Source organism: Eutrema salsugineum, unplaced genomic scaffold (genome assembly GCF_000478725.1).
Source record: "Eutrema salsugineum unplaced genomic scaffold, Eutsalg1_0 scaffold_7, whole genome shotgun sequence".
NCBI lineage: Eukaryota > Viridiplantae > Streptophyta > Magnoliopsida > Brassicales > Brassicaceae > Eutrema > Eutrema salsugineum.
This window is the reverse complement of record NW_006256486.1, coordinates 4,578,156-4,596,712: the sequence shown is the minus strand read 5'-3', so window position 1 is coordinate 4,596,712 and position 18,557 is coordinate 4,578,156. Positions and strand designations below refer to the sequence as shown.

Genomic DNA, 18,557 nt, shown 5'->3' with positions numbered 1-18,557 from the left:
TTCTCTCTCATTCATTCTCTTCATTTTCTCTCTCTTTCTCTTTTTTCTTCGATTTCTATCTTTTTTTTCTCAAAATTTTAATATAAAATATGTTTTAAAAACCCTTGTGGGTTTAACCGATAAACATGGTCTAAAGCAAAAGCAAAATCAAATATGCTTATGTGCTTTCATATGACAGACACAATGTGCCTATAAATTTGGTGGTGAAACCATTAGTGGTAAACATGGCAGCCATAAGAGCTTTTAGTCCACAACTCTCTATTCGTTCTCAGACCAATTTATTTCCTGCATGCAAACCCTCCCGCTTTCCGTTGACGTCATTTCCCGGTAAGCATGCACATCTTGTTCCTTTGAAAGCCACTACTCTTACTCTGGCTTGTGAAGATGAAGAAAACAATCGCAAGTTCAGAAAATTGGGCCCTTCTGAGTGGCGTCATAAATTCCTCTCCGCTCATGTTGACTTCTCAGTAAGTCTCTCTCTTTAGCTCTCTCTACATACATATATATATTAGATATATATATATATATAGAGGGTATGTATAATGAATTTATGTTTACGTTTCTTTTCGTTTTCTGAAGGAAATGGATGCGCTTGGGAGACTAGGAGAGAGATAGAGGCACTAAGAGCATCTCTAAGAGACACTGTATTTTTAAGGTGTGAGAAATCTTATATTTGAGGTTTGAAGGTGATGCTCTCCAATGATAAACCTTAAAATGATACCTTAAAAATATTATACTTTACACTTTAGTCCTTACTATTTATAATTAATTAACTAATATCATAAAACTTTGATAAATAACTATAAAAATACATATTAAAAATATTATAGGCAATATTAATTAATACAACTTTAATATAATATTAAATATTAATGATAATAAAATACACAAACTAAATCATAAATTACAAACAAAATTTATATGTTCATGTAAGTTTATTTTTGTGTTATTTTTGTTTATATGAAATTTGCTTTATATAATATTGTTATTATGTATTTATTTTTTAATGTTATGTATTATATTACTATTTGTCATTATTATTTTTATTTTAAATTATCTTTTAAAATTTTATATGTATATATATAATTTATTTCTAAAAATAAAAATGAAATATTAATAAAATATTAAATTAGGAGAGTTGAAATGATAAAAACAAAAGTTATTATGATTAATTTTAAAGCATATAACTGAAAGGACTGAAATGCAAATAAAAAAGATGACACCTCAAATTTGAGGTATTGAACAGTGATACCTCAAATATAAGGTGTCACTGTTCAATACCTCAAAATTTGAAGTTTTAAGGTATCTCTTGGAGGACATAAAACCTTATAATTGAAGTTATAAGGTATCTCTTGGAGATGCTCTAAGGCCAAAAGTGAGGGACATGTTTATAGGAAGTAAATTAAGCAAGAAGAACATCATTTTTATCTATTTGCTTGTGAGCCTTGGAGTCACGTATCATTTCGAAGATGAGATCAGAGAGAGTATAAAAGATGGTTTCCCAAACATAGAGGAGATGATCGCGGGTGAAGATGATTTGTACACTGTTTCCATTATCTTCTGGGTTTTCAGGATCAAAGTTAAAAGACTCAGATTTAAGAACTGCTTTTCTTATTGATTTAGAAACTCTCTCAAAATTAAACCAAATTGTCTAAGTCATAAGGAACATCTCTCCTTAAGACTCATATATATAGTATAAGCTAACTCCTTAAACTATATGGAATAGGAAATATAAACCTTATCTAAACATATAAAATATATCTAAATCTTATCTATAAATCCTGTCATTATCTCTTTAGCACCTTCTAGAAGAGATAACTTGGTCTTCAAGTTTGTAATTATCCAACATTCTCCCCCTTAATTCCAACTTGAATTTCGGGTAAGATGATGTCTTCAACTCCAAGCAAGCTTCTCATCTCTTTGAACTTCAGTCTTGCCAACGCCTTAGTGAGTATGTCCGCCTTCTGTTCTGCGCCTGGAACATGCTCCACCTCAATCTGACCATTCTCCACACATTCTCTGATAAAATGGTACCTAGAGAGGATGTGTTTGCTTCTTCCATGAAAGACAGGGTTTTTGGTTAATGCTATGGCCGATTTGTTGTCTATTCTAAGTATAACTTTTCCATTGTCAATACTTAGAACTTCTTTCAACAATTCTTGAATCCATATGGCTTGTTTTGCCGCCTCTGTGCCTGCCATGAACTCTGCTTCACATGAAGATAAAGCAACTGTAGATAACTTCTGAGATGTCCAAGTAATCGGAGATGAGCCTAGATAGAATACATGCCCGCCTGTGCTTCTTCCATCATCAACATCGATATTGTGACTGCTGTCACTATATCCTATGACTTTGCTTGATCCATCTCTTCTGAAGTGTAGGCCGAGATTTGTAGTTCCCTTTACATACCTTAGTATGCGCTTAATGGCTTGTCCATGACTTACTCTTGGACTCTGCATATAGCGACTTAAAACTCCTACTGCATATGCCATGTCAGGTCTTGTATGAAGAAGATACCTCAAACAACCTATTGTCCTCCTATACCGAGTGGCATCAATCTCTTCTTCACTTTCTGCTTTAGAGATCTTTAAGTTCGCTTCCATTGGTATATGGGATAGGTTGCATGTTTCCATCTGAGTATCGATTAGAATTCCCTGAGCATAGCCTTCTTGTTTAATCTTGATACCATCTGCTCCTTGAAACACTTCAATACCGAGATAATATGTCAATTTTCCAAGATCTGACATCTCAAACCTGTTTGACATATCATCTTTAAACTGTTTTATGATCTTTTGTGAAGTTCCTGTCACAAAAAGATCATCCACATAGATAGCCACAATCAAAGTGTCCTCCTGTTTTTCTTGAGATACACCGATGGCTCCTTTAGACATTTTTTAAAGTTCATTGTCTTAAGAACTTGATCTAGCTTGATGTTCCAAGCTCTAGGAGCTTGTCGCAGACCATACAAAGCTTTGTGAAGTTTATATACTCGATCCTCTTGTCCTTTCTTTACAAAGCCCTCAGGTTGACTTACATAGACCGTTTCAAGTAGATCACCATTTAGGAAAGCTGTTTTGACGTCCAAGTGATGTATCTCCCATCCTTTTGTTGCGGCTAGAGCAATCAGGAGTCGTATAGTTTTGATCCTTGCCACAGGGGCAAAGACTTCTTCGAAGTCTATACCTTGTTGTTGCACATACCCGTTTGCCACGAGTCTGGCTTTATACTTGTTCACTGATCCATCTGCATTCCTCTTAATCTTGTAAATCCACTTCAGTCCAATAGGTTTGATCCCCTTTGGTCTTGTAACTAGCTCCCATGTTTTATTCCTTGTGATTGAAAATCCAGTTCAGCCTTCATAGCATCAATCCAATCTTGTAAGTGTTTTGCCTCAAGAAAGTTTTCCGGTTCTCCATCTACTGTTAGAAGTAATCTCTCACTTTCTTGTTCTGCAAACATTACAAAATCTTCTAAGTACCCTGGTTTCTTCACTACTCGGCCAGATCTTGTAGTTAGTTGCTGAGGCTGTTCTTCTTGATTTAGTCCTTGTTCCGTGTTTGCTTCTTCTACCACGTTTTGATCAATCGGTTCCTGATCTTGATCAATGTTTTGATCATGATCCTCTTCTGCTTCTTCCTCTATATGATCAGCGTATGGTAGCTTTAGCATCCCCGGTTCTCCTTCTGTTTCTTGTGTTGAAGTTGTCCATTCCCAAGGTTTTTTCTCATCAAAAACCACGTCCCTGCTCACCATTACTCTTCTAGCTTTTGGATCATAGAGTCTGTAGGCTTTGGAACCCGGTTCTGTTCCAAGATGTACCACACTCTTTGATCTTTCATCTAGTTTCTTCAGATATGGTCCAGTGACTTTTGCATAAGCGACACAACCAAAAACCCTCAAGTGTTCTATGCTTGGTTTCTTGTTCATGAAGCTCTCATAAGGGGTTTGATGCTTCAACGCCTTTGTTGGAATTCGGTTAATGAGGTAGGTTGCATGACGTACAGCCTCCCCCCATAGAGAATTCGGAATCTTCATCGCCATAAGAAGACTTCTGGTCATCTCCATTAATGTTCGATTCCTTCTCTCCACAACACCATTTTGTTGTGGTGTGTATGGAGCAGTTAGCTGTCTCGATATTCCATTCTCTTCACAGAATGTCTTGAACTCAGCTGAGGTAAACTCTCCTCCTCTATCGGTGCGAAAGGTCTTGATAGTTGATCCACTCTGTTTTTCAGCTATCTCTTTGAACCTTTTGAACCGATCGAATGCCTCACTCTTCTCTTTTAGCAGCAGTGTCCACATGTATCTTGAGAAGTCGTCTATTAAGACAAAGACATACCGATTATTTGCTGGTGTTGGTGGTGATATCGGTCCACACAAGTCTCCATGTACCAGCTCTAAAACTTGTGTGGCTCGGAACTTTGCTTGTTTTGGGAATGGTTTTCTTGTTTGCTTTCCTTTTAGACAAGTCTCACAGATGCTCTTCTCCTGTAGAACTTGTGGCATTCCTAAAACCATCTCCTTATCAACCATGTTCTTCATTACTCCGAAGTTTACATGTCCAAGACGTGAATGCCAAGTCCATGTATTATCATCACCTTCGATATGAAAACATTTAGGGTAACTGATCTCCATTGGTGTTTTGTAGAGACGGTTTTGTGACCTTGTGACCTTCACCAGCAGTCTTCCGTGAGGATCATTCAATGTCAAAGCGTCTCCTTTCATGTGAACTTCGCAACCGTTTTCTGTTGCTTGTCCAAGGCTCAATATATTGTGCTTAAGGTTAGGAATATAGTATATGTCTTTGAGTGCCTTTCTTTCTCCTGTCTTGCCCACAAAAACAATCGTTCCTTTTCCTTCTATATCAACATACGAACCATCTCCGAACTTAACCTTCCCCTTGATGTTTTCATTCAGACTTGAGAAAAATTTCTCATTCCCTGTCGTATGGTTGCTCGCACCATTATCAAGATACCACATACTTGCATCGCACTTGTTGGTATCATAGGTCTTCGGCATCACTTTGTCCTCGTTTAGGAATACCACTTCGTGTACATAGAGTGCTTCTCCTTCCTCTGTTTCGTTGAGGTTTGTTTCTTGGTTTTTATTTTTCTTTTCTGGACAAGTTGATGCGAAGTGGCCAGGTTTGTCACATATCCAACAGATGACTTTCGACCTGTCCTTCTTTTGTTTCTGATTCGATTCTCCAGGTGCTCCTCCTTGGTTTTGGCTATTTGATCTCCCTCGACCTCTTCCTCTGCCTCCACCACCTCTGCTTTTACCTCGAGAACCTCCATAACCTCCACGGTTACTATGATCTGAATTAGCCCACATTAGCTTCGCTTGATCTTCGGTTTGAGTGTCCTCCCCAATGCGGTCTTCATAAGCTTTAAGCCTCCCAACTATGTCCTCAAAGCTCGTTTTATTTAGCTCTAGGACCTGTTCCAATGAAGCTACTATATGAATGAATTTGTTTCTTGGGAGTCCCTTTAAAAACTTCTTTACTAACACAGACTCTTCGATGGTTTGCCCTAGAGAGGATGATTTTGAAGCTATCCCTGATATCTTTCCGGCGAAGTCATCGACTGTATCTGTGTCATTCATCTTCAATTTATCGAACTCGGCCATTAGAGTCTGTTGTCTTGCCTCTCTTACACGATCAGCTCCAAGATGTCGTGACTTGATGCCATCCCAGACTGCTTTTGACGTCGTCGGCTCCTTCAGTTGCAGGATTAAGCTCTCGGGTATTGATTGGAACAGCAAGGCGATTGCTATATCGTTCTTCTTTGCATCGTCTGATCCAGGATCTATGGTGTCCCAAACTTCGTATACCCTGAGCATAACTTTCATTCGGATTGACCAAACTGTGTGGTTGGTCGAAGTTAACATTGGACATTGGATCGCTGATGATCCTATGTCTTTTGCTCTTGTTTGTGCTTGCACGATTTCGTCTCCCATTGTTTTGCACTTGTTAATTGATTTCTTCTTAGCTTAAACTCAAGCTCTGATACCAATTCAAAGTTAAAAGACTCAGATTTAAGAACTGCTTTTCTTATTGATTTAGAAACTCTCTCAAAACTAAACCAAATTGTCTAAGTCATAAGGAACATCTCTCCTTAAGACTCATATATATAGTATAAGCTAACTCCTTAAACTATATGGAATAGGAAATATAAACCTTATCTAAACATATAAAATATATCTAAATCTTATCTATAAATCCTGTCATTATCTCTTTAGCACTTTCTAGAAGAGATAACTTGGTCTTCAAGTTTGTAATTATCCAACACAGGACATATAGTCACAACATTTCTTCTGGTAAGGATTCTCTGGCTTGCTTTGTGATTAGACCCGTCTTTTAGCATATGCAACTAGCTAGTATACAATGACCGGATCTAGAAAATATATTTATTTGGTGACAAAGGAAAACAATAATAATTTATTGATACAAAACAAAATGGAGTAAAAAACATAGGCAATGGAATGACAGGTTTAATTGCTTTGGGGAATTTGAAAAAACAATTTAGCTAAAATAATCAAATGACTTAGCTATAAGTGGGTGCAAGTGATATCCCACTTACTCAAACATGAAACATGTGTCCTGTAATTATTTTTTAAAAAGTATTAACGCATCAAAAACATGTTTAATAACATGAGAGAGTCCTGCTTGTGATCATGATCGACGTTCGTACGAAATAGCATTTCTCTTTACAAAACTAATAGAGATAGTTTTTCAGCAGAAATTCCAAAATATGAAAGCCAAATACGCATGCATAAGATCAACAAAATGTGGTCTAGATCGAAAAAAACTGGTACAAGTTTTTTGATGATCGTATGTATGTAACAAAAGGTTATTCTTGTTGGTCAATAGATGTTTTTAGGATATTCAAAGGGGACAATGGAGAATTTAAGGAATGTCTTGCCGGAGATGGTAAGGGTATCCTGAGCTTGTATGAAACTGCTCACATTGGGACGACAACAGATTATATATTAGATGAAGCCTTGAGCTTCACATTGAGTTACTTGGACTCGTTAGCTGCAAGTGGAACATGCACACCTGATATGATCTTGGATAGCATCAATAATGAGTGGGAACCAGATGGAGAATCGCAAGGAGCTAAGGAGCTAAGGAGCAAAGACAAGGTTCAGGAAATGGAACAAGAAGACCCTTTGCTCATTACAAAAGGTCCCATGACCCGAGCAAAGGCTAAGAGGCTCAAGGAAGCTGTTGGGGAAATACTTAAGCATGGAACGCTTGTGGAACAAAAGGGAAAAGAGATGGGCACAACTACACTAGTTGTGATCCAAGTCCGAGAAGGCTAATGGGCTTGTGATCCAAATATGTACTCTTTTTCCCTATCTCAAGTTTTGTCCCAATGGGTTTTCTTGAGATAGGTTTTTAATGAGGCATAGTTTGGATCACCTCACATCTAAGCCAATCAGCCGAGTCCAAAGAAGAAGAAGAGGAGCGTGTGAAGAAGAGTTCGAATTCAAACTCGGCCAGCTTTCAAAGAACTAGTTCCTAGACACTTTAATGCTTTGTAGACTCATATGTGCTTCTCTTTATATTCGCCTGTAAACTCTCTTTTGAGACTATCTTATCTTTTAATCAAAATCTTTTCTAAGTAAGATCAAACCCTCTTGTTGGTGTGTAATATCCTTCAAGGCCTTTCGATTCATCTTTGGTGTGTAATATCCTTAGTTGATTCGGAAACCATTCATCAAGGGTCTTTCGCAACCCTTGGAGTCTTATCTAAACCCACAAACCTTGATACAATTCGTTTGTGTGCAAGGCTATCCCCTTTTGATCCAGTTTAGTGAGTGTCGATTTCAGGGAGAATCATATTAAGTGGTATCAGAGCAAGCACTCAAACTGCTGGATCGTCGAAAACATCAGGTTGTATTTTTCCTTGTTGTTTTTCGATTGTCTTTGTGTTTTACCAAGTTTGATCATCGTCACCGATTAATCGAATCTGTTACTTGTGTTCCACTGCATCGAATTAACCTAGATTTATTAGGCGAGATCAAATTTCGGAGATTAAGTTGTTATCAAATCGGATAGATCTAAGTGGCCTTTTAACTTCTAGGCTCGGATCCGTGTTTTGCAAATCTGACTTTTCGAATTCAATCTATCGATCATGATTTCTTGTAGAACACGAATAGTCACTTTTGTTTTGTAAAATGATCAGAGAATTGTTGCTAGTGATTTCGTGTTATCCTTGTTTCAGGAACAATGAGTGATCAACAAGAAGAGTCCAGTGCTAATGATGTTAACAAACTATACATGGAGGCAATGTTAGCCGAAGTTAAGAAGCTTGTGACCGTGAGCCTCGAGGAGTTTCGACAGGAGATTCAAGAGCAGACCAAACCAAAGGCTAGCAAAGATAAGAGAAGAGATCTAGGGAAAGAACCTGAGGAAGTTTTGGAGCCGACTAGACCTCTCAGAGATGATGCGGCCACAGATTATTACGGTCTTCTTAGTAGTTCCTCAAGAGACAGTCGAAGAAGGCATAGGCGACACAAGGAAGAACGAGTTCAAGAGGGTTTTGGAGGAGTTAAACTCAGAATCCCTCCTTTTCACGGCAAAAACGACCCTGATGCCTACTTAGAGTGGGAAAAGAAGATCGAATTGTTGTTCAATTGCCAACAATTCGCCGGGATTAATCGAGTAAAGATAGCCACTACCGAGTTCTACGATTATGCTCTTTGTTGGTGGGATCAGGTTGTTACGACTAGAAGAAGAAATCAGCAATTTCCTATTGATACTTGGGAGGAGATGAAATCTCTCATGAGAAAAAGGTTTGTGCCAAGTCACTACCATAGAGAATTGCACCGAAGACTTAGACGGCTCACACAAGGCAACCGATCTGTTGAAGATTACTATCAAGACATGGAGACCTTGATGCTACGAGCTGATATTCGAGAAGATGCTGAAGCCACTATGTCTCGTTTCTTAGGAGGATTGAACAGAGAGATTCAAGACAAACTTGAGATGCAGCAATATGAGGAATTAGAAGATATGTTGCACAAGGCCATCCTCATAGAACAACAGCTCAAGAGGAGAAACACCAAAACCGTTTATAGAACTGGGGGAATGCCTACTAAACCAAGATATTCTAGTGAGGAGAAGCCGAGCTCAGTATCAAAAGAAGAGAAGCCAGCTGGTGTCTCTAAAGAGGAACCTAAGTCATTCACTTCGGTATCAGATAACCAAAACAAAGCTATGGGGTCAACAAGAACCAGAGACGTTAAGTGTTTCAAGTGTCTTGGAAGAGGGCATTACGCAAACGAGTGTTCAAATAAGAAAATCATGATACTCAAGGACGATGGCGAATGGGAATCAACAGCTGAGTCTGAAGCCGAGTCTCATTCTGAACATGAAGAGCTTCCTGCTCAAGGATCCTTACTTGTATCAAGGAGGTCTTTAAGCGTGCAAGCCAAAGCTATGGAAGAGGAGCAGAGAGAGAATTTGTTTCATAGCCAGTGCCTTGTACAAGGGAAAGTTTGTAGTCTCATCATAGATGGAGGTAGCTGCACCAACGTAGCAAGTCAAGAGATGGTTCAAAAGCTCAACCTAGCCACCGAGAAGCACCCCCGACCCTATAAGCTCAACTGGTTGAATAATGATGGGGAATTAAAGGTCAACAGCCGTGGCATGGTCCCTATTACTATTGGAGGATATAAAGACGAGATACAGTGCGATGTGTTGCCCATGGATGCAGGACACATACTTCTAGGCCGGCCATGGCAATCGGATCGAAAGGTTGTTCACGATGGGTTTACTAACAAATATTCCTTTGTTTTTAAAGGCAGGAAGACTACCCTCATACCTTTGACACCACAAGAAGTATACCAGGATCAAATGCAGCTAAAGCAAAAGACAAAGCCGCCTACTAAAGCATCTAACTTCTACCTGAGGGCTGGTGATGTCAAAAGATCTCTTAGTTCTAACCAACCGGTTCTTTTATTTGTGTTTAAGGAGGCTCTCACCAATATGACTAATCTCACACCGGTTTTTCCGAGTAAAATTCAAACTCTTTTGCAGGAATACAATGATGTCTTCCCTGAAGATAATCCTAAAGAGTTACCTCCTTTTAGAGGCATTGAACATCAGATTGATTTCATGCCTGGCGCTTCATTGCCTAATCGCCCTGCTTATAGAACCAATCCGGTTGAGACGAAAGAGTTACAAAGACAAGTCGATGAACTAATGGAGAAAGGACACATAAGAGAAAGCATGAGTCCTTGTGCAGTACCGGTTCTGCTTGTGCCTAAGAAGGATGGGAGCTGGCGAATGTGCGTAGATTGCAGAGCCATCAATAATATCACTGTAAAGTATCGCCACCCTATCCCTAGACTCGATGATATGTTAGATGAGTTGCATGGGTCTAACATATTCTCTAAAATTGATCTTAAAAGTGGATACCATCAAATTAGAATGAAAGAAGGAGATGAGTGGAAAACTGCATTTAAGACTAAACATGGCTTATATGAATGGCTTGTTATGCCATTTGGATTAACTAATGCACCTAGTACATTCATGAGGTTTATGAATCATGTCCTTAGAGCATTCATAGGGGTCTTTGTAGTTGTCTATTTCGATGATATACTTGTCTATAGCAAGAATCTAGATGAGCATGTAATGCATTTAAGAGCCGTTCTAGATGAGCTGAGAAAGGAAAAACTGTATGCCAATTTAAAGAAATGCACCTTTGGAACAGATAACCTTGTCTTTTTAGGTTTTGTTGTAAGTGCAGATGGCGTTAAGCTGGATGAAGAAAAAATCAAGGCCATCAAAGACTGGCCAACCCCTAAGACTGTCGGTGAAGTTAGGAGTTTCCATGGCCTAGCCGGGTTCTATAGGAGATTCGTCAGAGATTTCAGCACTATAGCTGCCCCTCTCACAGAAGTTATCAAAAAAGATGTGGGATTCCAATGGGGAGAAGCTCAAGAAGCCGCGTTCGAAGCTTTGAAGCATAAGCTTACTAATGCCCCTCTATTATCTTTACCTGATTTCCTTAAAACTTTTGAAATAGAATGTGATGCTTCAGGTATTGGAATTGGAGCTGTGCTGATGCAGGACAAGAGACCGATTGCTTTCTTTAGTGAGAAGCTTGGAGGAGCCACTCTCAATTACCCAACCTACGACAAAGAACTATACGCTTTGGTCAGGGCTTTACAAACATGGCAACATTACTTGTGGCCCAAGGAGTTTGTAATCCATACCGATCATGAATCCCTCAAGCATCTTAAAGGACAGCAAAAGCTTAACAAGAGACATGCGAGGTGGGTTGAGTTCATTGAGACATTTCCCTATGTCATCAAATACAAGAAAGGTAAGGACAATGTAGTTGCCGATGCATTGTCTCGAAGGTACACTCTACTCTCCACTCTTGATGCTAAACTTCTTGGTTTTGAACAACTTAAACTTCTGTACTCATCTGATTCGGATTTTCAAAACGTTTATGAGTCTTGAGCTAAGTTTGCTTCGGGTTATTATCATAGACAAGAGGGATTTCTTTTCTTTCATAATCGTTTGTGTATCCCTAACTGTTCTATTCGAGACTTGTTAGTCAGGGAAGCTCATGGAGGAGGACTCATGGGTCATTTTGGTATAGCCAAAACCTTGAAAGTATTACAAGATCATTTTTACTGGCCTCACATGAAGAGGGACGTTGAGCGAGTTTGCTCAAGATGTGCGACCTGTAAGCAAGCTAAAGCTAAGGTTCAGTCCAACGGTTTGTATACACCTTTACCTATTCCTTATCATCCTTGGACTGATATATCAATGGATTTCGTGCTTGGATTGCCTAGAACTAGGACTGGAAAGGATTCGATCTTTGTTGTAGTTGATAGGTTCTCTAAAATGGCGCATTTTATTGCATGTAACAAGACTGATGATGCATCGCATGTAGCTAATCTGTTCTTTAGGGACATTGTTCGAATACATGGCATGCCTAGGACCATAGTATCTGATCGAGATACCAAGTTCTTAAGCTACTTTTGGAAAACTTTATGGTCTAAGCTAGGTACAAAGCTCTTGTTTTCCACTACTTGTCACCCACAGACTGATGGACAAACTGAAGTAGTGAATAGAACATTGTCTACATTGTTGCGAGCATTGATTAAAAAGAATCTTAAGGCATGGGAAGACTGTTTGCCTCATGTAGAATTCGCATATAACCATTCAGTGCATTCAGCTACTAAATTCTCGCCTTTTGATATTGTTTATGGATTTAATCCTTTGTCGCCTTTGGATCTAACCTCTCTTCTTTTGAGTGAAAGAATTAGCTTAGATGGAAAGAAAAGAGCAGAGCTTGTTAAACAGATCCACGAGAAAGCCAGAGCTAACATAGAGGAGAAAACAAAGCAATATGTCAAGCACACTAACAAAAGCCGACGCAAGCTTACCTTTGAAGAGGGAGATCTCGTTTGGGTGCACCTAAGGAAGGAGAGATTTCCAGCAGAAAGAAAGTCTAAGCTGATGCCGAGAGTGGATGGACCCTTTGAGATAGTTAGAAAGATCAATGATAACGCTTATCAACTTGATCTACAAGGTAAGTACAAGATAAGTTCTTCTTTCAATATTTCTGACTTGATTCCTTATTGCAGATGATCCAGATTGAGGACAAATCCTTTTCAAGAAGAAGGGGGATGATGGAGGCTAAAGGAGCTAAGACAAGGTTCAGGAAATGGAACAAGAAGACAAGAGGGGGATGATGGAGCTAAGGAGCAAAGACAAGGTTCAGGAAATGGAACAAGAAGACCCTTTGCTCATTACAAAAGGTCCCATGACCCGAGCAAAGGCTAAGAGGCTCAAGGAAGCTGTTGGGGAAATACTTAAGCATGGAACGCTTGTGGAACAAAAGGGAAAAGAGATGGGCACAACTACACTAGTTGTGATCCAAGTCCGAGAAGGCTAATGGGCTTGTGATCCAACTATGTACTCTTTTTCCCTATCTCAAGTTTTGTCCCAACGGGTTTTTTTGAGATAGGTTTTTAATGAGGCATAGTTTGGATCACCTCACATCTAAGCCCATCAGCCGAGTCCAAAGAAGAAGAAGAGGAGCGTGTGAAGAAGAGTTCGAATTCAAACTCGGCCAGCTTTCAAAGAACTAGTTCCTAGACACTTTAATGCTTTGTAGACTCATATGTGCTTCTCTTTATATTCGCCTGTAAACTCTCTTTTGAGACTATCTTATCTTTTAATCAAAATCTTTTCTATGTAAGATCAAACCCTCTTGTTGGTGTGTAATATCCTTCAAGGCCTTTCGATTCATCTTTGGTGTGTAATATCCTTAGTTGATTCGGAAACCATTCATCAAGGGTCTTTCGCAACCCTTGGAGTCTTATCTAAACCCACAAACCTTGATACAATTCGTTTGTGTGCAAGGCTATCCCCTTTTGATCCAGTTTAGTGAGTGTCGATTTCAGGGAGAATCATATTAAGCCTTGAGCTTCACATTGAGTTACTTGGACTCGTTAGCTGCAAGTGGAACATGCACACCTAATCTCTCAAGGCGTATACGATATGCTTTGAGCCTTTGAGTCTACCGCAGCATCAAAACATGCAGATATTAGTCGCAAAGGAATATATCTCGTTCTACGAAGAAGAAGAAGATTGCAACAAGACGGTACTAAAGTTTGCCAAACTTAACTTCAACTTCGTACAGCTACATTACCTTCAAGAACTCAAAATGCTTTCAAAGTATGTAATTATTCTTCTCTATAATATACGTACTAGTACATCTACCTTTAGGAGCTTGACATAATTCTATTTTTTGGTTGCAAGATGGTACAAGGAACAGGACTTTGATTCTAAGTTGCCACCTTACTACAGAGACAGATTTGTGGAATTGAACCTGGCTACACTGGCTTACACCGAGCCAAAACACTCACGTGTGAGGATAATGCTGACTAAGTTGTACACGATTCAAATCATTCTAGATGATACGTGTGACAGATATGCTTCTCTTCGTGAGGTCGAAAGCCTCGCCAATGCCATGGAAAGGTACACTAATACAGGCCCTGTTCGTTTGTCAGCCGCCTGTGGCCGCGGCTGCGACCTGCGGCTAGACACTGCGACCAGACGCAGATGATTGTTGTTCGTTTGTCAGCTGCGCGTCTGGTCGCTGAATGATGCAGCACAATATCTACCATTGTTGCAAGGAGAAAGAAAGCTTAAATGCGAGCTCACTAATCAGGTCACAGCAAAGAGAAAGAATAATCAAATGCAAAAACAGCCTTAGACCCTTGAACACTCTAATATGGTACCAAACACAAACACACACAGACCCATTAAGTAACAGATTGGAGAAGGAAATAACGAAAATTGAAAAAAAGTGAAGTTTTATATTTACAGATTCGATCTGGGAAGAGAGAAGAGGATTGATGGAGTTTGGAAGGTGGGTTTAAAGCCGCTTCTGCTCCCGATCCATTAAACTTTTAAGCTCAGCTGATGGAGAAGATGAATGGGGAAGAAGAGTTTCGGTGCAGAGAGAAAAATCGACACTTTTTTTAGGGTAAATGTTTTTTGTAATTAACAAATTGTTATAGGGTTAGTTTTGTAATTTACAGTTTTAAACGCCGCGTCTTTTGTCGCAACGCTGGATTTGATCAGCGTCCAAAAATTAAAGACGCGGAACGCAGCGTTTGGACGCCGCGTCTGGCCGCAGGAAGCTGCGTCAGAGTAACGAACAACAATCGGACGCAAGCCGCAGTCGCAGCCTCCTGCGACAAGCAAACGAACAGACCCACACTATCTATATATCTTTTATTATTATTTTACAAGGACACATTAAAAAAGATCTTTATGTTGTGATTTACAATTGTGATATGCTAGGTGTCATCTCCAGAGAGTTAAAGGATTTTTTTGAAAAAAAACTTTTGTTATTAGAATAATTACAATCAATGTCATCTATATTAATTTGGTTAAAAAATCAAATATATCTTATTAAACTAATCATTAAAAGTAATTATTAAAAAAATGATCGTTCTTTCCTTAATTAGACACACAAAAATTAGTAAATAATTTTTTAAACATATTTATTATCCGATTAAATAGAATGAAAAAGATTTGAGATTTAATTATATCATATTAATTATTTATATTCAATCCTTATTTAATTATATAATATAAATTATATTCTCTTTGTTTACTTTTCTTTTTTGAATTAATTATCATATCAAACATATAATAAGTTTATATTTTATGTATATGCGATAATTAGAATTTTGAAAAAATCAAAACAAAATAATTCACTAAAATATTTATCTAATAAGATATATCAATTTTTCAGTTAAACTATTAACTATACAGTTACATTCATATTAAAAAAATAGGAAATACTATAATAAAATCGTATAATCATAATATATTTTTAATTATAATACTAATATAAAATAATATTATTACTCATCATAATACTATTAACATACATATAAAATCAATTAAATTATTGCTATTTTCAATAACTTAAATCATGTTTCATAAAATATTTTATAGATACTTCACGCGGCGCATGACACAAAAATATTTGTTTATGAGTGAAAAATATTTAACTAAAACTATGCATTCAATAGTTCTATCGATTATTATCTGATTTTTATACTTTCATAAAAATCATTGTAATTTAACCATTTTAATAAACTATTAAAGATAAACATAAAAATCCTATATTTGCAAAAACATCAGTTACAAAGTATTCAGATAAAAATTGGTTGTTACCTAATATAGTTATCAAACATGTTTTGCATTTATTTCTGTTTATTATTGATTATTTTAAAAATTAATTTTTTGAAAATCTATATAACATAATTTAAAATCCCTATGATCAGCCTCTATATAAGAAATTTTTTTCCATAACATATTACTCATCATTTTTTTAAATAGCATTTTTGACCTAATTATAATCTTTGTTTCTCATAATTCTTTTGTTTCCAACTCAATCTCTTATTTAAAACTTTTGAAGAATATTTGAAAACTAAAGGTAAATATTATAAGACTTTCAAAACAATACCAATTTGTTGTTTGTCTAACAATCGAGAGTTGTAATCGACTCAAAAGTTAGTTATTTGTTTTATTTAGTTTTACCATTCCTATTATTTATGCTAAGAGAGGGTTATTAGGAGTTGGATTTATAAAGATTTTGGTTAATTTTAAAAGTCATGAGCTTAGTCAAATCTTCAAGAGTTTTTATTGGATTTGTAAAATTTGCAAGAGTTTTGGGGATTTAAACAATTTACAAAATATTATTACTATGACAGATTTTGAGAATCCAAGGGATTTATACAATATTCTGAAAATCATGATTTATGAGTTAAATTATACAGAATCTTTATCCCAATAACACTATATTTTAATAGAATTATAGAATCATTAAAATACAAACTTTTTGAATAGCAATTAATTTTGATTAGAGTATAATAATCATCAAACCAATAACAATGTATTTTTAAAATGTTATAATCTTTTTACGAATAATAGTGAAATCTATTAAGAATGTAAAAATCCACAACCAATAACCATAGAATCTTAAACTCTAATATATCTTATTCATACGTAATTTTTTTTCATCATTGTTATTATTAATTAATTATTCTAATAGCAAAATGCACTATATAACATTATATATTACAATTTTATTTCTATACTGTTATGAAAATAGTTTTTATTTCTATATATCAATAGTTTACACCAATGTAATATATTTGTTTCTGAATTTTAAATTTTTATTGTCTATATTTTTATTTTAAATTTGAATATTTTAAAAAAATATTGATATCTCACTCTACCTAGTTATATATTATTAAAGTACATAGGTCGACTCCTTTCTGCAGATGAATAAGTTCTTTAGGTTGACCATGAATTAAAACTTATTTAAAAAAAAAAACTTTATATGAGACTGTTTTCATATTCAGCGTTGTCCAAGATATCCAATTATCCCTAAATTATGTTCTTGATAAAACTGCCTTTAAAATAGATCATTCAATATAGCTCTAGATTTTAAGTCTCTATTTTGATGGCCATAAACTTTCCTCTATTCATTCGTAAGTCATAGAACATCTCCGGAATAATTAAAATATTATTTAGATTAGTTGCATCGTGATAAAAAAGTTATTGAGTTTCCGAAATTCTAAATGTTAGAATCCTTTTAGGACACAAACATAAAGTTTTAATTGCTGGTAAACTTATAAATAAAATTTCGATTCAGACGATTTAATTTCATAAAACTCTAATTTATAAACAGTCCGAATCTATAAAAATTGAAAAATATATCAATTTGGTTAAATAAACTATTTTGTTAGTTTAAATAAATTTAGGCTCCATTACCTATTTTCATAAAAAAAATTACATTATTTGCATAATAATTTAAAACTTATCTGCAAAATGTACTTTATAAAAATGAAGCCTAAATCTATTATTGATATATAAGAAATGTGTAATTCTGTCTTACCACATCAAAAAGATTTGGTTTCTAGAAAAAAAAAAGAGATTTTCTTTTTGGGTCGAAAATAAAAAGATATTTTACATAAACAAAATACCGGGAAAAAAATAAATATACATATTGTTAATGTAGGTGGGATATCGATGATGATGCCATGGATGGACTACCAGATTATTTGAAACATGTGGCTAAATTTATAATTGATACATTCCAAGAGTTTGGAAGACAATTGCAGTCAGAATCAGGAGGATCTTACAGCTTGGAAGCTACAATTGAATACGTGAGCAATGAAACTATATAATAACCAGATACTAAATGATTTTTTTGGAAAAGATAGTAATTGTATTTGTAATAGTACAGTGCAAAAATTTGGTGAGAGCCAACCTTCAACTCGCGAAATGGGCAAGAGCGGGTTACTTGCCAAGCATTGATGAGTACCTAGATGTTGCTGGAGTAGAGATCGCTGTATATTTTACCTTGGCAGGTATTTTGATGGCTATGGATCACAATATTTGCAAGAAAGAAGCTTATGATTGGTTGAAATCTAGAGAGAAACTAGCTAAAGCAATGACTATAAAAGCACGAGTGGTGAATGATATGTTTGGCTATATATGAGGTACGTTTAATAAGTTTTCCCACTATTTATTTGATTTTTTCATACATACGTTGTTGTTTGGTGATCATCAAACTTAACACGTACGTTGCATGATCAGGATGACATGAGCAGAGGATATGTCACGAACTCGGTCAACTGTTATAAGAAGCAATATGGAGTTACTGAAGAAGAAGCCTTTCGAGGGCTTCGTCAAATGGTTGCAGATGGTGATAAGTTGATGAATGAGGAGTTTTTGAAGCCAATCAATGTGCCACACGAGGTTCTTAAGCTATTCCACGACACTTTACGTGCGATTAATGTTTCCTACGACAAGGACGATGGATTTACCCGCCCCGGTAAACATCTCAAGAGCCATATCACGTCCATGTTTGGTGATCTAATTTGATAGAGGACTTTGGTTTTAATGACTATCAAAGTGAGGATCAATTTGGTGGGCCTAATACTATGGGCTTTAGAAGACAATCAATAAGGATTTGCAAGCCCAATCAAAAGGT

General features: G+C 36.5%; 1 protein-coding gene across 1 annotated transcript; it reads left to right on the top strand.

Annotated features, from left to right (window-relative positions):
- Nucleotides 1-224: 224 nt before the first annotated feature.
- On the top strand, nucleotides 225-18,448 carry LOC18011432 (terpenoid synthase 28). The gene is given in 10 exon segments (XM_024150670.1): nucleotides 225-467; nucleotides 580-617; nucleotides 1,369-1,539; nucleotides 6,882-7,013; nucleotides 13,464-13,542; nucleotides 13,545-13,708; nucleotides 13,793-14,011; nucleotides 17,580-17,672; nucleotides 17,804-18,054; nucleotides 18,156-18,448. Coding segments are annotated over 10 exon segments (1,683 nt in total).
- Nucleotides 18,449-18,557: the final 109 nt, after the last annotated feature.